Consider the following 22926-nt stretch of genomic DNA (forward strand, 5'->3'; position numbering starts at 1 on the left):
CTCGGCCGCGAGCCCTCTCGGGAGGCGGCGGCGGCGGCAGCAGGAGCAGCGCAGCCGGGATGAGCGGGAGCGGCGCGGCGCCTGGCCCGGGCTCGGGCTCCTCCCCGGCCGCCTGCCGTTTCGCGCACTACTTCGTGCTGTGCGGGATCGACGCGGACAGCGGCCTGGAGCCCGACGAGCTGGCGGGTAAGGCCGGGCTGCGGTGGCGCGGGGGTCCCTTCAGGGACGCGGGGGGTGCTGCGGGGACGCTTGGGAGGCGGCGTGCGGGCTCCAGACAAAGTCAGCTCACGGCGGCGCCCGCTCTCTGGCCGGCCGGGCTCTCGGGCGGCGATTAATGACATTGTTATTTATTCCGCGTGCAGGGTGCGCTGCTGAGCCCGCGGGCGCCCGCCGGGGGCTTTTGCCTGACGGGCGCGGGGTTAGGAATAATGGGTGCGGGGCAGTGTCGGGGTCGGCCCCGAGGGCACGGCCCCAGCCCGGCGCGCCAGCCCCTTCGCCCGCAGCTGCCCGCGGAGGCGGCCGGTGAGTCACCGGGCGCATTAACTCCAGGCCTCTCTATGCTCCTGCGGCTCCCGCCCCCTACCCTCCACCCTCCGCCCCGGCTGCGAAGTTTCAGCCTCGGCACGTGACGTGGCGCCCCGGCCCCCTCGGGGAGGGGAGTTGGAGGCCGCGGGGTTCGCGCCCACCCAGGTGGCGGTGGCCCGTGGGGCGAGCACCGGGCGGGAGGCTGGTTGTACTTCATCCCTGACTGTTCCCGGTCTGCGCCGCCTCACGCCTCGGGTTCTGCGATGACCGTCGAGTCACCTTTTGGAATCCTGTCGGTTTGGCAGTGTTACCGGAGCTGGCGACGATCTTTGAACGCTCGGGTCCCGGCACGATGCTTTGTTGACACCGCTTATACTGTTCTGAGTTTAAGTAGTTGGCTATTTCCCCTCAGTTGGGTACACCGAGTGTTGCCGCCTGGGTTTTCCTGGAGGGGCATTGGCCCGTCCTCTTGACTCATTTGGTGGCGCAGTGCAGGGCTGAGCTGGGGAACCGACGCTGGGAAGGGGGGCTGTTAAAGGATGGTGATGGAGGGGCCGGGGGTGAGTGCACAGTGTCTGGAGGAGGCCGGGGAGAAAAGGCTGATTTCATTTTTCATGCCTGTTTCTTTCTGCTTGCCTTCTTGGGAAATGAATCTGGATTTTTTTTTTTTTAAATGGGTGAGATAAGTGACATCTACCGCTTGAACTTTATCTGTGTCAGTGTTAAACACTTAGGTCATAGCCTTTCAGAGCAGCTTCTTTTGGACATAGCATTCTTGATTGCACCAGTGTGTATTTTTCTTTTCCTTTTTGGAGGGGCGGACTGGGAAGAATGTATTAAATAATAAACAATAGTAAACAAAACTGTTCAGCCTTAAGATACAATACCCAAGTGACCTCTTAACCTAAGTGAATATCTTAAGTCGGTTTCACAGCAAAACATTTTCAACAAAAACTATGTCTAGTTTTACTTAATTTTATTTTTTGAAAAGAGAGAGGAGTACCAGGTTTTCTCTATGTGTAATTATATATTCATGTTGTTTCTTCAATTAAGATTTCATGTACATATTAAGAATGGCTTTGTTAAGGGTTTTGGAGTTAGAAAAAAATGTTTGCAGAGGAATTTGGAGAGATTCCTCTTTTGGGATTGGTGAAGGGATTATTTTATGTTTCTAGAATCCCTTTTCCCCTAAACATCTTCCTAAGCATTTGTGGCACTGAGGCTCTTGGAGACCTTCTGTCAGTGGCGACTGATGACTGGAAAAAGCCTGTATTTTTTTCTTCATCAAGTCTGTATGCCTAGTAAAGCTAAAACAACACCTGTAAGTGTGGCCTGGGACTCTTCAGGCATAGTGCAAATGGCTTTAACAAAATTAAACAGTAAAAAAACTTTTAATGCTTTTTTTTAAGGCACAAACTGGCTTCTCCTTTTGCAGTACTATGGGTGAGTGTGGGTGTTGTTTGAGATTTCTGCCCCTCATAATACTTGGTGTTTTGAGGTAACAATTTTGTCTGATAATATTTTCATTCGTTCATTCAGCAAATAGTTTTGAAAGCCTTTAGGTGTAGATTGTGTTCTAGGCCCTGGGCTCAGCTGTAATCAAAGCAGTCAAAAAATTACTGCCATCATAGAACTTACATTCTAGCATGACGAAATAATAAAAATACAGTTTGTCAGAGGTTAATAAGTGCTATGAGGAAAAATAAAGCAGGGAAATGATGGTAGGGCAGTGCCAGCAGAATGGTGAGACTTGTGGGGTCGTAACGATTTTAAATAAGATGGTTAGGGAAGGCCTCACTGATAAGGTGATATTTGAACAGAACCCTAAAGGAGGTGAGGAAGCAAGCCATGTGGATTGTCTCAGGGAACAGCATTATAGGCAGAGGAAACAGCACGTACAAAGACCTGAGGTGGAAGGGTGCCTAGTTTTGCAGGTAACAGCAAGGAGGCCAGTGTGGTTGATACTGAGTAAGAGGGAGGATAGTAGATACGATCATTGAGAAGGGGTAGGGGAGATTCTGTAGGGCCTCATAGACAGACTTCTACTCTGAGGTGGAAAACCATCTCACTGGGTTTTGAGCAGTGTAATGAGACCTGATGTACCTTCTGAAAAGATGGCTGTGGCTGCCATGTTGACTAGAGTATATCAGGGGCAAGGATAGAGATGGACCAGTTAGGAGGCTCTTTTTCACTGTTGGAGGTGAGAGTTGTTGGTGGCTTGGACCAGGGCAGTAGCCATGAAGTGGTTAGAAGCTGGATATATTTTGAAGGGAGAGTCAGCAGGACTTGCTGATGAATTGAGTATGGTATTCATACTCAAAGAAAGTGATCAGAGATGACGCCAGGGTTTTCTGCCTAAGCAATTATAAGCACCTTTATTTACTAAAATTGGAAGACTGATGGAGAAGCTGGCTGGAGAAGATTAGTTTAGCTTTGGACATGTTAAGTTTGAGGTTCCCGTTAGACATTCAAATGGAGATACCAAGTAGGCAGGACATCTTTCAGAAGTCTGAATTTATTTTTAGATATGAATCGAAAGCCATGAAATTGGGTGACATCACCCAGGGAGTGGGTGTAGATAGAAAAGAGGATTGAGTCCTGGAGACATTCCAACATTCAGAGGTGAGAAGGATGAGGGGAAAACAACCAAGGAGGTTAAGAAATGTGACCAGTGAAGGGCTTCCCTGGTGGCGCAGTGGTTGAGAGTCTGCCTGCTGATGCAGGGGACATGGGTTCGTGCCCTGGTCCACGAAGATCCCACATACCGCGGAGCGGCCGGGCCCGTGAGCCATGGCCGCTGAGCCTGCGCGTCCGGAGCCTGTGCTCTACAACGGGAGAGGCCCCCCCCCACCCCCGCCAAAAAAAAAAAAAGAAATGAGACCAGTGAGAGGAGAGGAAACAAGAGAATGTAGTATCATGTTCCAGCTAACAGTCTTCTTAACTGTTTCCACAGAGTTACATTTAAGGATCAGGAAACAAGGCCAGTGAGTTAGGCAAATTAGTCAGAAGGTTGTTTCTGTTTTGCTGCATTAATTTCAAAGTTAATGATAGTTAAGTTTCTATTTTACTTTTCTGGAGCTGATCCATTTTTATCACACTGTTTCTTAGCAAGTTGTCACCCTGCCTGTAGAAGATCTTAATTGACTTCTATTAAACGTAAATTCTACCAATTGCTTTATAGACTTTTTCTTAACATATGCATATTCCTAGAACTCACACTGTGCAGGTGGTGGGACATTGTTATCAAATGAAGGACACAAACCATATGATGAAGTAACAATTAAATAGACTGAGACTTTATGAGAAATGAGATCTTGACACTCCTCCAGTAAGGTGCTGCTTTACCAACAATGGAAAAGACTTCTTTCATCTCAAATAGGTCTTTTAACAGCAGAAGATAATTTAAATATATATAAATTTAAAATATTTTAAAATGGAAGACCTAGAAATTTTACGGAGATGTCTCTCTCTATATGTATACTGTTACAGCAGTATTGCCTATTGTCCTTTCTCTACCATGCCTTAGCTGTTGTGCTTCTCCTACTCACTGTATGTTTTCAAGATGTACTTTATCCGTAAACAAAATTGTCCCTTAAATGTTAAAGCAGAAATGTTTAAATTTCTCTTAATGTTAAAGAAAACAAAAAGTTTCAAACTGATTCTTTATTGCATAAAGAAGAAAGGGGCTGTAAATAGAAGTCACTGGAATTAGTTGATGTGAAGGGAAGAAGGTGTCATTTTGAAATTTTCTTTTATGTCTCTCATTTCCTCTAATACCTAGCTGTAGGAATTTATGTGGCTTGATTTACAGCACAGATCTTTCAGGCAATGGAAAAGTGAAGGATGTGGGGCTTATGGTGGTGCTGTGGTTAAGAATCTGCCTGCCAGTGCAGGGGACACAGGTTTGAGCCCTGATCTGGGAAGATCCCACATGCTGCGGAGCAACTAAGCCCGTGCGCCACAACTACTGAGCCTGTGCTCTAGAGCCCACGAGCCACAACTACTGAAGCCTGTGTGCCTAGAGCCCGTGCTTGGCAAAAAGAGAAGCCACCGTAATGAGAAGCCTGCGCGCTGCAACGAAGAGTAGCCCCTGCTCGCCACAACTAGAGAAAGCCCGTGAGCAGCAACGAAGACCCAACGCAGCCAAAAACAGACAAATAAATAAATAAATTAAAAAAAACAAACAAACAAAAAGAAAGAAAAATGAAGGATGTAATTAGACCTTTATTTAAGTAACATAAATATGTGAACCCCCAAGAAGGAAAAGCCTTTGCCTCTCTCTTTCATAGTACCTTATACATAGTACATAGTGTTTAATAAGACTTACACATGAGTCTACAAATTGTGTGGTGACCAGAATATTCTTAAAGCTTTCCCATGGTAGCTTGGATTCAGTACTGCTGATAGATATGGAAGTCTGATGGGTGAGCACTGCCACAGACCTTTGTTTAGAGATCTTCCTTGGTGCCTCCAGCTGTTTATTTTTAGCCTTGGTGTCTTGGCTCTGGTTTGCAGAAGAGCTTAGAGGCAGTGGAGACCATGGTCTAAATTCAAATATAAAATTTAGTTGAGACTGACGATATCATGCCACAGTAGTGCTGGAAAGGACCTTAGACATCATTTAGAGTGAAGAAAGCAAGGCTGAGTTTAAGATCTTAGAGATCACATTTGACCAGTGCAGGCACCAGACTAAAGCCTGTTTTTTGGGGGGTTTTTTTGCCTTGTCTCGCGGCTTGTGGGATCTTAGTTCCCTGACCAGGGATGGAATCTGGGGTCTCGGCAGTGAGAGCGCTGAGTGAGTCCTAACCACTGGACTGCCACGGAATTCCCAAGCCTGTTTGTTCTAATACACAAAGCTCCATAGTTATTTAAGCTCAGAAAAAAGATGAGGTTTACTCAAATTCAGCAAGCATTTCAGGATTGCCCTTAATCCAGACTGAATGTCAATAGTCAAGATTGTGCTAAAGTCTTTTAAAAACTGCCTCCAGGTGTACGGGCGTGGGTGGGGTAGGAGCTTCCTTCATCTGACTACATTGGCGGTGCCTCAATTGTTAGCCTTGTGGACATCCCTGGCCCGCAATAGATTATGTTTGGGAGTTTGGAAGGTCTGACCTGGTAACTGGGAGGCTGGGGAAGGAATAATACAAGGATCAAGTTCCATTCTAATGGAGCCAAAGAAGATTCAAGGTCTGGTTGCTGTGGTATAGTGATAACTTGATTTTAAAAATCCACTGGGAGGGACTTCCCTCGTGGTCCAGTGGTCAAGACTACGCACTCCCAATGCAGGGGGCCTGGGTTCTATCCCTGGTCAGGGAACCAGATCCCACATGCCACAACTAAGAGCCCACATGCTGCAACTAAAAGGTCCCGCGTGCTGCAACTAAGACCTGGCGTAGCCAAATAAATAAATATTAAAAAAAAAAAAAAAGTTAAAAAAAATCCACTGGAAATAAAACTCTTCATGGTGAAATTGGCCCAGCAGTGAGAGCAGCTAAGTCCCTGTGGTAACCCTAGGGCTCAGGCACCTGCTGCATTGGTTAATGCAGGACCTTCCAGCATAGGGAGCTCAGAAGACCAGAGAAGACAAGATGGATAGGGAGAGGGGAGGAGGGAGGGGCATAAGTGTCTTTGGAGGAGGAGAAAATAGTAAGAGAAAGGGGAAGAAAGGGGATGGGAAGAGAAAAAGAAGGCTGGAGGAGGGCAAGTACATAATATCCACTGCTAAGGAGTTGAGACATACTGTTCTGAAATTCCTGAGTATATCCTTTTGTTTGCATTTCCACTTCTGGTCACAGACACTCTTGGAGTAATAGAAGTTAGTCATAATTTCCATGGAACTCCATATGGAAGAAAACATTTTCTTCTATAATTTGGTAGAGGGTAGAGGTAGTTCCTACATAAGGTACTTTAGTCAACTATACTTCAATTAAAAAAAAAAAGTACTTTAGGAAACAAGTATTATATGTCCAGATCCTTAACAGTTTTGATTAATAATGACCTAAATTTTGTTTTTGGTAAAGCTATAACTACTATTATGCTTTGGATTAATTATTCAATTTTTAAAAAATAAATTTATTTATTTTATTTATTTATTTCCGGCTGCGTTGGTCCTTCGTTGCTGTGCGTGGGCTTTCTCTAGTTGTGGTGAGCGGGGGCTACTCTTTTTTTTTTTTTTTTTTTTTTACGCGGGGGCTACTCTTCATTGCTGTGCATGGACTTCTCATTGCGGTGGCTTCTCTCTTTGTGGAGCACGGGCTCTAGGCGTGCGGGCTTCAGTAGTTGTGGCACGCAGGCTCAGTAGTTGTGGCTCACGGGCTCTAGAGCACAGGCTCAATAGTTGTGGTGCATGGGCTTAGTTGCTCCATGGCATGTGGGATCTTCCCAGACCAGGGATTGAACCTGTGTCCCCTGCATTGGCAGGCAGATTCTCAACCACTGCACCACCTGGGAAGCCCCTAATTATTCAATGTTAAGTGCTTACAGTGTGCCAGGTTGAGGAGTATATAGGTGACAGTCACTGTTCTGAAAGAATCTACAATGAAATAGCAATAATAAAATAACTAACATTTATTTAGTACTTTCCACATGCCAAGCACTGGCATAATACTTCATGATTATTACCTCATTTAATCCTGACAACAGCCTTAGGAAGTGGCACTATTTTCTCTATTTTCCAGTACTTTACCTAACTTCATATAAGAAGTGAGAAACCTGGATTAAAATCTGACATGATCCATCCATGCTCATAACCACTACATTTGCTGCCTCCTTAGTAACATATACTGTATCACACAGATTATAAAATCTACCAGTACTCTTCATGGATAACCTTATAATCAAATGAGATTATTTTTTAAACTCCTCTGTAGAGGAATGATATTAAGAGGGAGAAGACTGGTCTTTATGATCTTTAAGACCTGACTTGGCTTGTCTCTTCTTAAAGGTGGCACTGCATGCATTCTATCATTCATTTATTAAAAAAAAAAAAGAATATATATTTGATTTACTTTTGTTCTTTTTTTGTGGTATTAAATTTTTTAAATATCTTTATTGGAGTATAATTGCATTACAATGTTATGTTAGTTTCTGCTGTACCAAAATATGGAATGCTTCACGACTTTGCATGTCCTCCTTGCGCAGGGGCCATGCTAATCTTCTCTGTATTGTTCCAATTTTAGTATACGTGCTGCCTAAGTGAGCACTACTTTTGTTTTTATTAATGTATATTTATAAAGATAAGATATTATATAGGTATAAGGCATTTACTGCATAAATAAAAATACCACTTTCAAAAAAATTTTAAACCTTTTCATTCTTCTTACTGGGTTTTATACCTATCTTTTCTTAGCATAAATTACTTGTCCTTAGGTAAGTTTATAGTTTTTAAGAGGAATGTTGGTTGCTTGTGAAACCATGGCTTGCGTGGCTGTCAGTACAGTTGTTAAAGCTGGATGCACAGTCAGAAGCTGAGAGTCCCATCCTGGGCCTGTTACATAGGACAGCTGTGGGCCTCAAGTGTTTTTTTGTTTTTTTTGAATTTTATTTTATTTATTTTTTTATACAGCAGGTTCTTATTAGTCATCCATTCTATACACATCAGTGTATACATGTCATTCCCAGTCTTTAATTTTTGCCAATTTGATTACTATGTGTCTCGGCGTGTTTCTCCTTGGGTTTATCCTGTATGGGACTTGCTGTGCTTCCTGGACTTGGGAGGCTCTTTCCTTTCCCATGTTAGGGAAGTTTTCGACTATAATCTCTTCAAATATTTTATTGGGTCCTTTCTCTCTCTCTTCTCCTTCTGGAACCCCTATAATGCGAATGTTGTTGTGTTTAATGTTGTCCCAGAGGTCTTTTAGGCTGTCTTCATTTCTTTTCATTCTTTTTTCTTTATTCTGTTACACAGCAGTGAATTCCACCATTCTGTCTTCCAGGTCACTTATCCGTTCTTCTGCCTCAGTTATTCTGCTATTGATTCCTTCTAGTGTAGTTTTCATTTCAGTTATTGTGTTGTTCATCTCTGTTTGTTCTTTAATTTTTCTAGGTCTTTGTTAAACATTTCTTGTATCTTCTCGATCTTTGCCTCCATTCTTTTGCCAAGGTCCTGGATCATCTCCACTATCATTATTCTGAATTCTTTTTCTGGAAGGTTTCCTATCTCCACCTCATTTAGTTGTTTTTCTGGGGTTTTATCTTGTTCCTTCATCTGGTACACAGTCCGCTGCCTTTTCATCTTGTCTGTCTTTCTGTGAATGTGGTTTTTGTTCCACAGGCTGAAGGATTGTAGTTCTTCTTGCTTCTGCTGTCTGCCCTCTGGTGGATGAGGCTATCTAAGAGGCTTGTGCAAGTTTCCTGATGGGTGGGACTTGTCTCAAGTGTTTTTATCTGTCTTGAAGGGGTTAAGTGAGATTATTGACTTCTGAACTTACCACTCCTGTCTTCTATGGGCCTGAAATTATTTTTGAATGAAAAACTAAGTATATAAGTTTTTTAAAAGATTAATCCTAAATGACATAGAACATGAAGACTGAATATACCCCATATTTCACACGAGGACTGATGGAGTAATTATAATTTCATCCACGAGGAATGGAAAAAAATAAGTTAGTCTATGCAATGCCCTTTACAGGAAAGGTGCAATTTTTAATAAGCTTTTTGAAATATTAGTATCAGTTCATGGGCTCTCAGTTGTTATCTGCATGGACTCTTAGAACCCCAGAGACCCCTGTTTGAAATGACTATATTATATAATCTCTAGAAGTCTATATTCTAGCATTATGGATGATACTGCCAGTTCTCCACAAAATAGCCAGTGGGATCTGAGAATAATTTTTTCCACTTAAAATTCTTCAATAGATTCCTTTGTATTCAAATTCTTTAATGGTATCTTAGTTTGTTCAGGCTGCTATAACAGAATACCATATACTGGGTGGCTTATAAACAGCAGGAATTTATTTCTCACAGTTCTGGAGGTTGGGAAGTCTGAGATGAAGGTGCCGGCAGATCGGCTGTCTAGTGAGGGCCCACTTCGTGGTTCATAGATGGCTGTCTTATATGAAAGGGGTGAGGTTGCTGTCTGATATATTGCTTACAAGAATATGTATGAATCCCATTCATGAAGGTTCCACTCTTATGACCTAAGCACATCCCAAAGGCCCTACCTCCAATGGTATTCATCACATTGGGGGTTAAATTTCACCATAGGAATTTTGGCGGGGGACACAAATATTCAGTCTGTTCACCCTGGTTGGCAAAGCTGTTAATGATCTGCTTTCTGCCTGCCTTTCCAACCTTCTCAGATTGGATCACTCTTTCCTGCTACATTGGTTTTCTTGCAGGTTCTTAAACACAGCAAGCTTCTTTTTTTTTAATTTATGTATTTTATTTATTTATTTTTGGCTGTGTTGGGTCTTCGTTGCTGCATGTGGGCTTTCTCTAGTTGAGGCAGGTGGGGGCTACTTTTGGTTGTGGTGCGTGGGCTTCTCACTGTGGTGGCTTCTCTTGTTGCGGAGCACGGCCTCTAGAGCGCAGACTCAGTAGTTGTGGCTCATGGTCTCTAGAGAGTGCAGGCTCAGTAGTTGTGGCGCACAGGCTTAGTTGCTCCGCGGCATGTGGGATCTTCCCAGACCAGGGCTCGAACCCGTGTCGCCTGCATTGACAGGCAGATTCTTAACCACTGCACCACCAGGGAAGCCCCAGCAAGCTTCTTATCTCATGGCCTGTTCATCTTCTGTTCTTTCACTAGATCCTCTTCCCCTAGACCAGCATCGTCCATTGTAAATATAATGTGAGACACTTTTGTAGTTTTAAATTTTCTAGTAGCCACATTTAGAAAGGTAAAAAGAGACAGGTGATATTAATTTTATTTATATGTCTAGGAGATTATTTCAACATATAATCAATGTAAAAATTATTCATGAGATATTTTACGTTCTTTTTTTCTTACTAAATCTTCAAAATGCAGTGTGTATTTTACGCTTTCAGCACATCTCAATTTGGACTAAGCACATTTCAAGTGTTTAGTAGCCACATGTGGGCGGTGGCCACCCTTTGGGCAGTGCAGCCCTACATCTTTGCAAGAGTGGCTTCTTCTCCTCATTCAGGTCTTTGCACAAGTGTTACCTCCTCAGAGCAGCCTTCCAAGACCATCCTGTATAAGATAGTATCCTTCCTCTCCCTGCCTGCCCCACCCTGCAGTCGCCCTGCTGTATTTCCCTCACACTTATTACCACAGCACTTATTAGTACCGGACAATATATTGTGAATGCTTTTGCTTGCTTTTACTATTTATTTTTATTTATTTATTTGTTTGTTTATTTTTGGCTGCATTGGGTCTTTGTTGCTGCACATGGGCTTTCTCTAGTTGTGGCGAGCGGGGGCTACTCTTCATGGGCTTCTCATTGCAGTGGCTTCCCTTGTTGTTGTGGAGCACGGGCTCTAGGTGCATGGGCTTCAGTAGTTGTGGCTCACAGGCTCTAGAGCGCAGGCTCAGTAGTTGTGGCGCACGGGCTTAGTTGCTCCTCGGCATGTGGGATCTTCCTGGACCAGGGCTCGAACCCATGTCCTCTGCATTGGCAGGTGGATTCTCAACCACTGTGCCACCAGGGAAGCCCTGCTTTTACTTTTTAATGTCAATCTTCCCCATTAGATTGTCGGCTCCTAGAGGGCAGGACCTTGTCCCTCTTGTTTAGTATTGTATACCCTTTGACTAAAATAGTGCCTAGCCCATTATAGGGACTCAGATTGTTTGAATAAATGAATGAGATAACTTGAGATGGACAAATATAGAACTTTTCCTTTTGTTACCAACAATAAAAGTTAGTATATTTGGTTTTTTTGTGGGTTTTTTAACCTCTAAAATGGACTAGAGTTTTTTTTTAAATGGGAAGCTTGTAATTGATTAAAAAAAACCAAGAGAGTGGATGAATGGTTAATTTTTTAAAAGGTGTATGTCAGCTTTGTGGAAAGCTACTAAAATTTCTTATGTCTGTAATATTTATTAGCCTAATCCTTCCCTCTTGAAATAAGCTATGATAAATAGATAAATAAAATTAATAAACTTTTTTTTAAACACTAGTTTTATGCAAGCAAGCATGCATATACCAGAAATGCTTTGATTTTTTTTTTTTAAGCAAACAACATGTCTTACTTATTTATGAACTAGTGCCAAATTATGAGCACATAAATGGTGGGTAGTGTTTATGAAATTTCAGAAAGTGTCTGTACAAACGAGCACTGGTAGCTTCAGTTGTGTCTTTAGAGGAATACCTTAGGAAATTGCATTCAGTTTCCTTCTTCGTGGGCATCCACATCAGTTTTGGGCCTGATCAGCCAGGACAGTTCTCTTCTATAAAGTTTAATCCTTTGTATTTTTTTTTCCATTTATACTCTGTCTTTTTTTTTTTTTTTTTTTTTTTTTGCCGTATGCGGGCCTCTCACTGCTGTGGCCTCTCCCATGGCGGAGCACAGGCTCCGGACGCGTAGGCCCAGCGGCCATGGCTCACGGGCCCCGTGGCTCTGCGGCGTGTGGGATCTTCCCGGACCGGGGCACGAACCCGTGTCCCCTGCATCGGCAGGCGGACCCTCAACCACTGCGCCACCAGGGAAGCCCCTATACTATACTCTGTCTTTATAGTACCTTGTATAATGTTCTGTTCTGCCTAAGGCTTGACTTTTTAAGATGGCACCATTTAATAACCTAGAGATTCCAAAAATTTTCAGTATGAGGCTGTCTTCTACATTACTTTTCAAACAGAATGCAAGGATATCTGTCTTAGTGTGAGGAGGGTAAGAACTGAGAATTCTGGGAATAAAAATGGAAGTATTTTATGCACTGCTGAGACAGCACTTCATGAGCCTAGAAGAACATGAAACAGTTGCTTTACCCTTCATTCCTGTACCTTTCCCAAGAATCCATGATTTTTACTAACTTTATTCTAAATTAAATATTGTGACATTTTAATTAGTGGATTTCTTAAGTTAATGCCTTTTACCTTGTATAAAATGTATACAAGTTATACATATATATAATGTATATAAATAAAAAATATATTTCTTATATATAAAATGTATAAAACTTGTATACATCACTGGTACAGAAAGTTAATTTTGAAATAACTCTTTCTTTAAATGAACTTTCAAAGATACGTGCTAGCACTATTAAGTCAGAAGTAGTTCCAGGAAATCACCTTTATATGATGAAGCTGTGAAAATAGTTAACATTTATTGGGCCATGAACTGTGGTTGGTTTATAAACATTGTCTTTAATCCTCACAATAACTCGAAGGTATTACTATCATCACTTTACAGGCGAGGAGGCTGAGGTTTGGTGAGTTGTTGCCCAAAGTCACAGAGACAATAAAGGCCAAAGCTGGAATTGCATCCCGGTGACCCTCTTCCACTGTGCCCTGCTGCCCCTCCAAGTCTTCCAGACCAGCTGTCCTCAACTGCTGGGTGGTGACATATTACCGTGCCTGGCAGTTGTGAGTTGGGTCACAAGTAATTATTAATAATAGTTGAAACACTGAGGTTGTAAATGGTATGTATTTTTAAATAAGCGGGATGAATTCAAGGTCTTCCCTCTAATGATGTCACTCTCACTTACATTCCTATGTGCTTTTATTGAGTGGAAGAGAAAGAGGTGGCATTACATGCACCATACCAGCAATTGTGAATAGCCCCATACATGATGGGAAATCTGTCTTGTTAATGCTACTGCCAAGCTAGTTATTGATGAGCTGTGAATAGTTTTCATATATTCATGTTCTCTTAGGAATACCACTGCAAAAGTAGTCTATTTGCTTCCCTTCCCTGTATATTTTTTAAAAAATTTGTTCATAGTCCAAGGACACACATGAGAGTATGTTTTTCAACACTTAACACTGATCTAGATTGTTTCTAGATACTTTTCTCAATTATAAAATATGACAGTGATTTGCAATGAGCTTTTAAACTCTAGAATACAATAAAAATATGAGGTAGAATTATAATTTTAGAGTTGTAGAATTTTTAAAGTTCAACCTTGCTGTGGACTAGTAGTCTGAACCCTTAGATACAGCTTGTAGACCTCTAGGTTTTAAACTGTGAAACCCAGTTTAAAGATATTTTAAATAGTTTCTTTTCTATATCCCAGAGGCCTTGTGATGTAAATCCACCTGTTTTGCATAATTGTCTCCTGCCCTGGCCTAGAGAATCCAGGTTTCTGCTTTGAAGATCGTGTTTTCTTGCCTTCCCTGTCTCCCTCTTTTCTAGTACAACACACTCCCAATTTTAACACAGAAAATTATTCTATAGTTTGAGGAAACATTCATGTAGAAGTGATATCTAAATTAAGTTTCCAGTAGTCAGCATGCCACAAGTTTGCTCATAGACCAGGCTTTTGTACTTTTTTTTTCCCCCTAATCCCTTCTTCAAAGATCACCCTTATTTTCATCTTAGTCCTCTTAAAACCACAACCTGCTCTTTTCTTTTTTCTATAACAACGTGGAGAAGGGGAAATAATTTTTTGGCGAAAATTTTCACTGTCATTAACATCTCATAGTGAAGAAATTGAGGTCTTATGAATCCTCCAGTTACCTTCATCCCCAGCACAAACAGGGAGGAGGTTTGTTTGTTTTTTGGGCTGCGCTGCGGCTCGTGGGGTCTTTGTTCCCTGGCCAGAGATCGAACCTGGGCCCCAGCAGTGAAAGCCCCGGGTCCTAACCACTGGATCACCAGGGATTTCCCAGGGAGGAGTTTCTAATTTAATTTTTTTTAATGAATGCATGCACACATGAATGAATGAATTTATGGCTGTGTTGGGTCTTTGTTGCTGCACGTGGGCTTTCTCTAGTTGTGGTAAGCAGGAGCTACTCTTTGTTGTGGTTTGCAAGCTTCTCATTGCGGTGGCTTCTCTTGTTAGAGCATGGGCTCTAGGCACACGGGCTCTAGGCACACGGGTTCAGTAGTTGTGGCGCACGGGCTTAGTTGCTCTGCAGCATGTGGGATCTTCCCGGGCCAGGGTTTGAACCCGTGTCCCCTGCGTTGGAAGGTGGATTCTTAACCACTGTGCCACCAGGAAAGTCCAGGGAGGATTTTCTTATTTCCCACAGCTATTCAGGTTCCATACTTTCTGTTTCTAGTATCCCTTCAGTTTCCTTCCTTTTCCTTGCCTCATAGTCCTTTGGGAAAACAGGGACAATCTGCTAGATCAACAATATTCTTTCTATATATTAAATTTATATCATTTTGTTTCCTCCCAGGACTAAAATAACAAGGAGAGATTGTTTCCCCATAGGCAGAGGAAATGTGAATTGTTTTGGGGGAAGTGAGCATACCGTACTCTCATACAATTCCCTGACATGGAAGTCCTCCCTGTCATAAGAATCAGTACCAGCATATCAACTGGAATTCCATGAGAATGAGACTTTAATAAGAATAGTTTGGGCAGTAGGAATTTAGGACTGCTTAATAGGTTTAAAGCTTATGGATGATTCACTTCTAGGACCACAGTGTTTTGTTTTACTTTCCAGGTTAGTTTTCTTCACTTTAAGTTTAACCCTAACTTTTAAGGAAACTTAAGTGGCTGGGGTAACAAGATAACAAATTGTTTAAAAATGTTTCCCCATCTCCAATCTCAAGTGTGTCTTAATGAACTTTTGTCCAAATTTCAAAATATTCTGGCTCAGCTCCAGGAAAATGAGCTTTCCTACTTGATTCCGTTTACTTTGTGCCATTGTTCATGAGAACAATGACTGTGATTTCACAGTTTATTAAACCATAAGCATTGGTACCATTGAGGTGTTTATGCTAAAATAGTTTATTTTGTTTAGCTGTTCTCACTCCTGTCTGGCAGTGCTTATTTTTCCACTGGCAGCCCTAGTTACAATTTTATTTTAAATAAATACATGAAAGCCTTGTGGGCTCCAATGTAAAATCTTGTGTGTTCCTCACAGTGAAGGACTGACAGGCTTCGTTTACTGTGAAGCACTTGTAAACCATCTTGTCCCTGGTGGAAGGGGCCGGTGGAGAGAGAGTTAAAGTGTGCGTGTGTAGAGGATGGAAGACAAAAACTTAAAACCATACCTGTTATTCCAGTCCTCTATTCCTGATCTCATTGATCTATCTCTTAACCTCTCTTCTACATGGAACACAGATTTTGTGGTTAGAGTGCGAGAAATGGTACAGAGATATCCAGACAAATGCCCTAGATCCTGGAGTGCCCACAGTAATTGTGCTAGAGGAGTCATTACAGGGTCTTCTGTACAAATGTCACACCTGCTAAAAGTTTAACAGAATCATGTTCACTCTTCCCTGGGATGAAATCTTCTCTAACTAGGAGTAAAAATGTAGCTTTTTCTGAATGTGGCCATAAGGCCAAGAAGTAGACATATTTTGTTGAATCATTAGAGGGCAGAGGCCTTGCTGTGAAATGTCTGTTGACATGTATGCATATTTAGTAGTTATTTCCGTGCCCCAGTGAACCCTGTTGAATAGATCAGGTGACAGCTTTTATCTGAAAGTCAGTCTTTGAGGGGCAGCTGAAGCATGGGTGTATGTGTGTGAGAGATTGGTGTTTTTTTCAGTGTAGGGGAAAGAAGTAACTTCTTAAATTCCTTGCTCTTAAAAATAAGGAATTCCTTCATAAAATTCAGATTTGCTTTGGGACTTAAAGGAAATGGTTGTATTATTTTAGTGAACATGACTGAACAGTTTTTGAATGTCTTCAGAGATGATGAGATACAGCCTCCTTTCAAGTGTGGGAACTATTTTGCACCCTGTTCCCCTGTTCCCTGACCTCTGCCTTTTGACCCTGCTGCTTTGTGTGAGATTATGGGCCTTTGAGCTTTTCACCAGTCGACCCAGGTTTCCTTACACAGAAACATAAAGCTTTAAGCTTCCTTAAAAGGTGTTCTTAGAATTGGGGAGAACATTCAGATTTAATAGTGGGCATGACTTTTGTAAATATTTTTTCTTTAAAAAGTCTGTTTTTTTCTGTCCAAAGTATCTATATATTTTCTAATAGGAACTCTAAAGTTTTGTGACTGTGTATATGACTAAATATGTTTTTTTCTTTGGAGAAAAGTGTCACAAAGTAAAGGTGTTTATTTAGGGAGAGATTTAAAATTAGAGCTTTCCAGGATAAGGGAACCCAAGAGAAACCCAACTGTTTGCTCTCTATCGTTGTTTCTTTAGGTATGAGAAGTTAAAAATCTGTATTCATAGGGTGTTATGCAAGAGCAACAAATTGAATATTTTCAGAGAGAATCAATACTTTAACCTGCTTATCTTTCAATAAGCACTTTTTAGACAAAAAGTGAGTAGGAAGAAAATCAGAGACAGACAAAAGGAGATGAACGCATTTAGTTTTGCTGCTTGTTTGTAGTTAATGTTTTTGTTTTGTTTTTGGAAAGAGGGTAAAATTAGTGTCACAAATAAAGGTTTGTGGATTGTCTATGTATTTTATTATTGTTTTGCTTACTATCTTCAAGTTTATCCAGAAAACTACGCATTTGCTCTGTTTTGGACATTTTAGTAGGACTTTCTGAGGAATGTGTGTTTTACACACTGTCCGAAGGCTTTATAATAATGAAGCTTTTGGACTTTTGTTTACATGGCACTTTGCTGCTACTGAATATCCTACCAGAAGTGAGGATAGGTAAAATAATTGGCTTGAAATAATAAAAGACAGTCAGTGCTTTTAAAAAAGTATGTGGCTTTTAAATTATAAAAATAATATATGCTCAATTCAAAAGCTGAAGAATAGAGGATTGTATTAAGAAAACACAAGTGTCTGTTATCCCAAAGGGGTAGAATTTAAATTAAGAAAAGAAGTTCTGATTTCTGGACACTAGTTAGAAGCCAGAGTGACCATTTTACTGAGGTGTTTTGGTTAAATGAGCTGAGCAATAATCTGAGAAACACAATACGATTTTCTTTTGTCCAAGTCATGGCCATTGATTTTGTAAGACAGTTATGATGATCTCTGTGAAGAATTGTTGGTTGAAGGAGTGAATGAATAAATAGTATGGAGTTGTCTACCTCAGGTGTTTACTTTGAGAGATAAAATTAAATCCTTAGTACTTACAACACAATTTTTTAAAAACCAAAATCCTCTAAGATCAGTAATTAAAATGAAGTGGAAAAAGAAAGAGTAGCTTTGAATCTCAGGAGTTTAACACTAAAATAATATATTAAAATTTTTTTTTCATTGTGGAAAAGAAAGAGGAAAGCACTGATGGACAAATGAGATGGGAAGACAGAGGAAAGAGAAGCTGGTAAGCAAGAGGCAGTTCAGTGACAAATGAGATAAAGTCTTGATCTCCATCTTACTGGGAATCCAATTTATTCGTAGTCACATAGCAGAATAGAAATACGTTTAGATGGCATAAGAAACCTCTGATGGAAAATCTGGTTGTCTCCCCTCAGGTTGCTGAGTCTAGAAGCAGCAGCAGACCTGACATTTGTCCCTCACAGCTCCCTTCCTGTCTCCCACGTGGGGGCTGTGTAAACATTTCAGGAGCAGTGCTGGCACTGGCCTCAGAGAATTCAGAGAGCAGGGCCTGCGGTTTCCCTTTTTATGTAGAATAATAAGAACAGGGACAATTTTTTGATTGTCTTGCAATGTTTTGGCTGTTGGTTCTTTTAGATCCTTTCTGTAAATTACTTTCCTCCTAAAAGACACTTAGTCATATGTTTAATGTGTTTAACCAACCAACCAGAGAGACCTTAAGATGCCATAGAAGGCATGTTTGTCATTGTAATTGGAAAAACTTTACAAGGACAGATGTGTTTTTCTCATTTTCTTTAAACCTGTCAGTTTCTTGCCATGAATATGAGTTTTGTTAGTAATGACTATGCATTCTAAAAATTTTGAGTAAATGAGGCAAAATGTCTCCTCCAAAGGAAATTTTTTTAAGGACAGAGAGAGAGGGAGAGGGAGGGAGAGGGAGGGGAGGAGGGAGTTCTTATCTGGAGAGTATTATTTGCATTTTTGTTTCTGTTTAGTTGTTTTTTAGGAGGGCTGAATTGAGGTGAATTTTAGTTGCTCCAAACTCTGAGACTAGCAGTGGTTCTTTAAACCAATTTTTGAGAATATTAGCACATTGACAAAAGAAAGTAGAGGGGCAAACCATGGGGAAGAGGGGGTTTATTTATGCCCAGATCTCTGCTCCCACTGTTTGTTTCTAGAACTGAATGTATAGCTTACACATTTAAAAGAGGTATATAGACTAGCCTCCTTTAAGCATTTCATGGAGTGGAAATGAGTTGTATCCAGCTTTTAGAAGACTTTTCTATCAGAATGCTTGTGACTATAGGTCAAACAGGACCTAAGAAATGAAGGAATTTGGCTGGTTCACATAACAGTTTTTTTGGGTGGAGGTGATCAGGTATAGTTTAAACAGAGCTCTCGCCCAGGCTCACTGCAGTTCTTTATGCTTCGTCTGTCCCCATTTGGCTTCACATTTGCATATCACATCTTCACTAGAGGAGATTTAACTTTTCCTCCTCCACTCCCCATTCTGGGTCTTTGCTATGACCAGTCCACTTTAGGTCACACTCCCTAAGGCCATCCTTGAACCATTAATGTGACCAAGGAAAATGGGGTTAAACTGACTGTTTAGAGACCAGTTTGGGATGAAATCTACAGGGCAGCTTCACAATGGAAGAGTGGGGGAGTGGCTGCTGGAAAGCATCCTTGCTGAATGCTAGACTCTGAAGACAGAAAAAAGCCCCTCAGAGGTTTTTAACAAGGGAATGGCATGCTCCAGGATGAGGGGTGTAGAATAGAATTAAACTGGGAGCCAATTAGGAGATTGTTCTCCAAAACAAACTAGAGGGGAAAGGCCTGAATTAGGATAGTGGCAGTGGGAGCAAAGAAGCAGGGATGGATGTAGGAGATAGAGTAGACATAGGATAAATTGAACTTGGCAACCTTAGTGTATGTGAGGTTAAAGGGGTGGTGAGATGCACATGACTCGACTTTGGGCCCAGGCAACAAGGATATAAGAATGTCATTCATAGAAGGAACACAGGAGGAAATAAATTTCAGAGGATGTAGGTGAGTTTGGTTTTGAATTTGTGGTAATGATGGTAATGGTATGACATTATTTTCCTTTGTAGCAGGTGGACCAAAACCACTTTCTCCACATCTTATTATAATAGTAGTGATTAACTATTTTGAAGGATGTGTGTGTGAGCAGGTAGTGGAGCTAGAACTTGAATTCAAGCCTTCAGACCCAGAATTCCATGATCTTTATATTATGTCACACTTCTATTTATAGATATAACTCTTTTCTCCTCCTTTTCTCTCCCTCCCTCCCTCCTTTTCTTTCTTTTTCTTTTAAGGGAGCCAACAATGTGTGTATGTTAATTTAAAACTGTGTTTTTAAACATGAAGTATAAAAATACCGTAATTAAGAAAAATATAGAAACTGCCCAGGACACAAGCTGAGAGACTTATTTTTGAGTTAGAGTCATTTGTTGGGCATTAATTAGTAAGTAATTTACCCTTCTCCTGCAGTGCTTCAGTTTGTAGTTAAAATGCACAGTTTTTGTGGTAGGCTTTAGTAGAGCATTTAGAAGGCATCTGTATTCTTCGGCTATGAGGCAGTGAACCATATGCTGCATAAACTCTTTGGAGTTTGTACAGCAGACAACTACCCGACCAGTACTGAATGTCTGCAAGCGCTTGTACTGGGTTCTAGGCATTCCCACCTAGAACGTTCAGGTCCTCTGGTACTCCTGTAGAACTATGCATACCAATTGGCTGAAAATGCTTGTATAGTGGGTACTGTAGAGGCTGGTGGGATATAATTGCTCAATAAGCATCAGCTACTACCCTCTTTAACATAATTGGTTGGATTAAACCTCAGACACTGGTGAGATTTAAGATGTTGCTGGAATTCTCCTTTAGACATTAAAAGATAATTCCTAGGATTGCATCCTTTTTTTTAAATGGCAGCTAACCTTATCCATTATTTTTAAATACGTAATACATTTACGTGGAGTCATTTTCAGAAGATACAAAAAGATTATGTTAAACAATATGTCCCCTTTCCTCAGCTGTCCAATTCCTTTCCCCAGACACAACCATATAGTTATCACTTTCTTGTGTATACTTCTAGAGGTATACTGTGTTCCATGACATGTTTCTTATTAATTCCAGAGTATTGTCTTACTTTCGAACTTTGATGTATTTCTCTTACCCATGTTATTGCCCTTTTTACCTCACTTTATTTAGTAATGTTAATGATAAAGGTATTGCTCAAATTATATTTTTTATTGCTTATAGCAGGTCAGGTACAAACCCTAGTTTGCAGTTGGCAGTCGTGTTCAGAGATGTTAAATGACTTGCCAAAGTTTGCATTGCTTTTGTAGAATTAGAACCAGAGGAAGGTTCTTCTCCAAATTCAGGCCCCCTTCCCTACAGAAGAACTTAACTATTCTCATGGGTAAAAGAGCCCACCCGTTTTATCTATTGGAAAGCAGAGCGCTTATAATTAAAAAGAACGATAATAAACTCATTAAACTTAAATCGCATTCTGAATGAAAGCAAGACCAACTTTGGGCTGTTGTATGTATGAGAATTACAGATTTTGTTGGTTGCCCATCTATTTTAGGAATAGATTATCTACACATACGGACATACCTTGTTTTATTGAGCTTTGCTTTATTGCTCTTCACTTTTTTGCGTTTTTGCCTTGTGTCCAGCAAGTCTGTCAGTGCCATTTTTACAATAGCTTTTGCTCACTTTGTGTCTCTTTGTCACATTTGGTAATTCTCGAAATATTTCAGACTTTTTCATTATTGCTGTAATATTTGTTATGGTGATCTGTGTTAAGTGATCTTTGATGTTACTATTGTAATTGTTTTGGGGCACCACGAACCAAGCCCATATAAGATAGAACTTAATATATGCGTGTATTCTTTATTTTTAATAGATCTTTATTGGAGTATAATTCCTTCACAATACTGTGTTAGTTTCTGTTGCACAGCAAAGTGAATCAGCCATATGCATATACATGTCCCCACATCCCCTCCCTCTTGAGCCTCCCTCCCATCCTCCCTGTCCCACCCCTCTAGGTCATCGCAAAACACCAAGCTGCTGCTTCCCACCAGCCCACTATTTTACATTCAGTAGTGTATATATGTCCATGCTACTCTCACTTGGCCCCAGCTTCCCCCTCCCTCCCCAAGTCCTCAAGTCCATTCTCTATGTCTCCCTCTTTATTCCTGCCCTGCAACTAGGCTCATCAGTACCATTTTTTTAATATGCATTATTTGTTTTTCTCTTTCTAACTTACTTCACTCTGTATGACAGACTCTAGGTCCATCCACCTCACTACAAATAACTCAGTTTTGTTGCTTTTTATGGCTGAGTAATATTCCATTGTATGTATGTGCTACATCTTCTTTATCCAGTCATCTTTCGATGGAGATATAGGTTGGTTCCATGTCCTGGCTATTATAAGTAGTACTGCAATGAGCATTGTGGTACATGTCTCTTTTTGAATTATGGTTTTCTCAGGGTATTTGCCCAGTAGTGGGATTACTGGGTCATGTGGTACCTCTATTTTTAGTTTTTTAAGGAACCTCCATACTGTTCTCCATAGTGGCTGTATTAATTTACATTCCCACCAACACTGCAGGAGGGTTCCCTTTTCACCACACCGGTTCCAGCATTTATTGTTTCTAGATTTTTTGATAATGGCCATTCTGACCGGCGTGAGGTGACACCTCATTGTAGTTTTGATTTGCATTTCTCTAATAGTTAGTGATGTTGAGCCTCTTTTCATGTGTCTCTTGGCCATCTGTATGTCTTCTTTGGTGAAATGTCTACTTAGGTCTTCTGCCCATTTTTAAACTGGATTGTTTGTTTTTTTGATATTGAGCTCCATGAGCTGTTTGTATATTTTGGAGATTAATCCTTTGTCTGTTGTTTCATTTGCAAATATTTTCTCCTATTCTGAGGGTTGTCTTTTTTATGGTTTCCTTTGCTGTGCAAAAGCTTTTAAGTTTTATTAAGTCCCATTTGTTTATTTTTGTTTTTCCGTTACTCTAGGAGGTGGGTCAAAAAGGATGTTGCTGTGGTTTATGTCAAAGAGTGTTTTTCCTATGTTTTCCTCTAACAGTTTTATAGTGTCTGATATTAAATTTAAGTCTTTAATCCATTTGGAGTTTATTTTTATGTATGGTGTTAGGTAGTGTTCTAATTTCATTCTTTTACATGTAGCTGTCCAGTTTTCCCAGCACCACTTATTGAAGAGGCTGTCTTTTCTCCACTGTATATTCTTGCCTCCTTTGTCATAAATCAGGTGCCCATATGTGTGTGGATTTATCTCTGGGCATTCTATCCAGTACCATTGATCTGTATTTCTGTTTTTGTGCCAGTACCATACTGTCTTGATTTCTTAAGCTTTG

The 22926-nt window shown here is 40.8% G+C and overlaps 1 protein-coding gene and 1 non-coding gene across 3 annotated transcripts in view; one reads left to right on the forward strand and one right to left on the reverse strand.

The window, feature by feature from the left end:
- The first annotated feature begins 59 nt into the window (after positions 1-59).
- The window catches only part of DENND5B (DENN domain containing 5B), a 207139-nt gene continuing 184272 nt past the window's right edge, over positions 60-22926 (forward strand). For both annotated transcript variants that reach the window (XM_024747115.1, XM_024747113.1), the window contains exon 1: positions 60-186. In XM_024747115.1, coding sequence (XP_024602883.1) covers positions 60-186 — 127 coding nt within the window. The remainder of the gene's footprint in view (positions 187-22926) is intronic.
- On the reverse strand, positions 7621-7727 carry LOC112401074 (U6 spliceosomal RNA). The gene has a single exon (XR_003003519.1). It is a non-coding gene; the product is annotated as a U6 spliceosomal RNA (small nuclear RNA).

Source organism: Neophocaena asiaeorientalis, unplaced genomic scaffold (genome assembly GCF_003031525.2).
Source record: "Neophocaena asiaeorientalis asiaeorientalis breed wild unplaced genomic scaffold, Neophocaena_asiaeorientalis_V1.1 scaffold487, whole genome shotgun sequence".
NCBI lineage: Eukaryota > Metazoa > Chordata > Mammalia > Artiodactyla > Phocoenidae > Neophocaena > Neophocaena asiaeorientalis.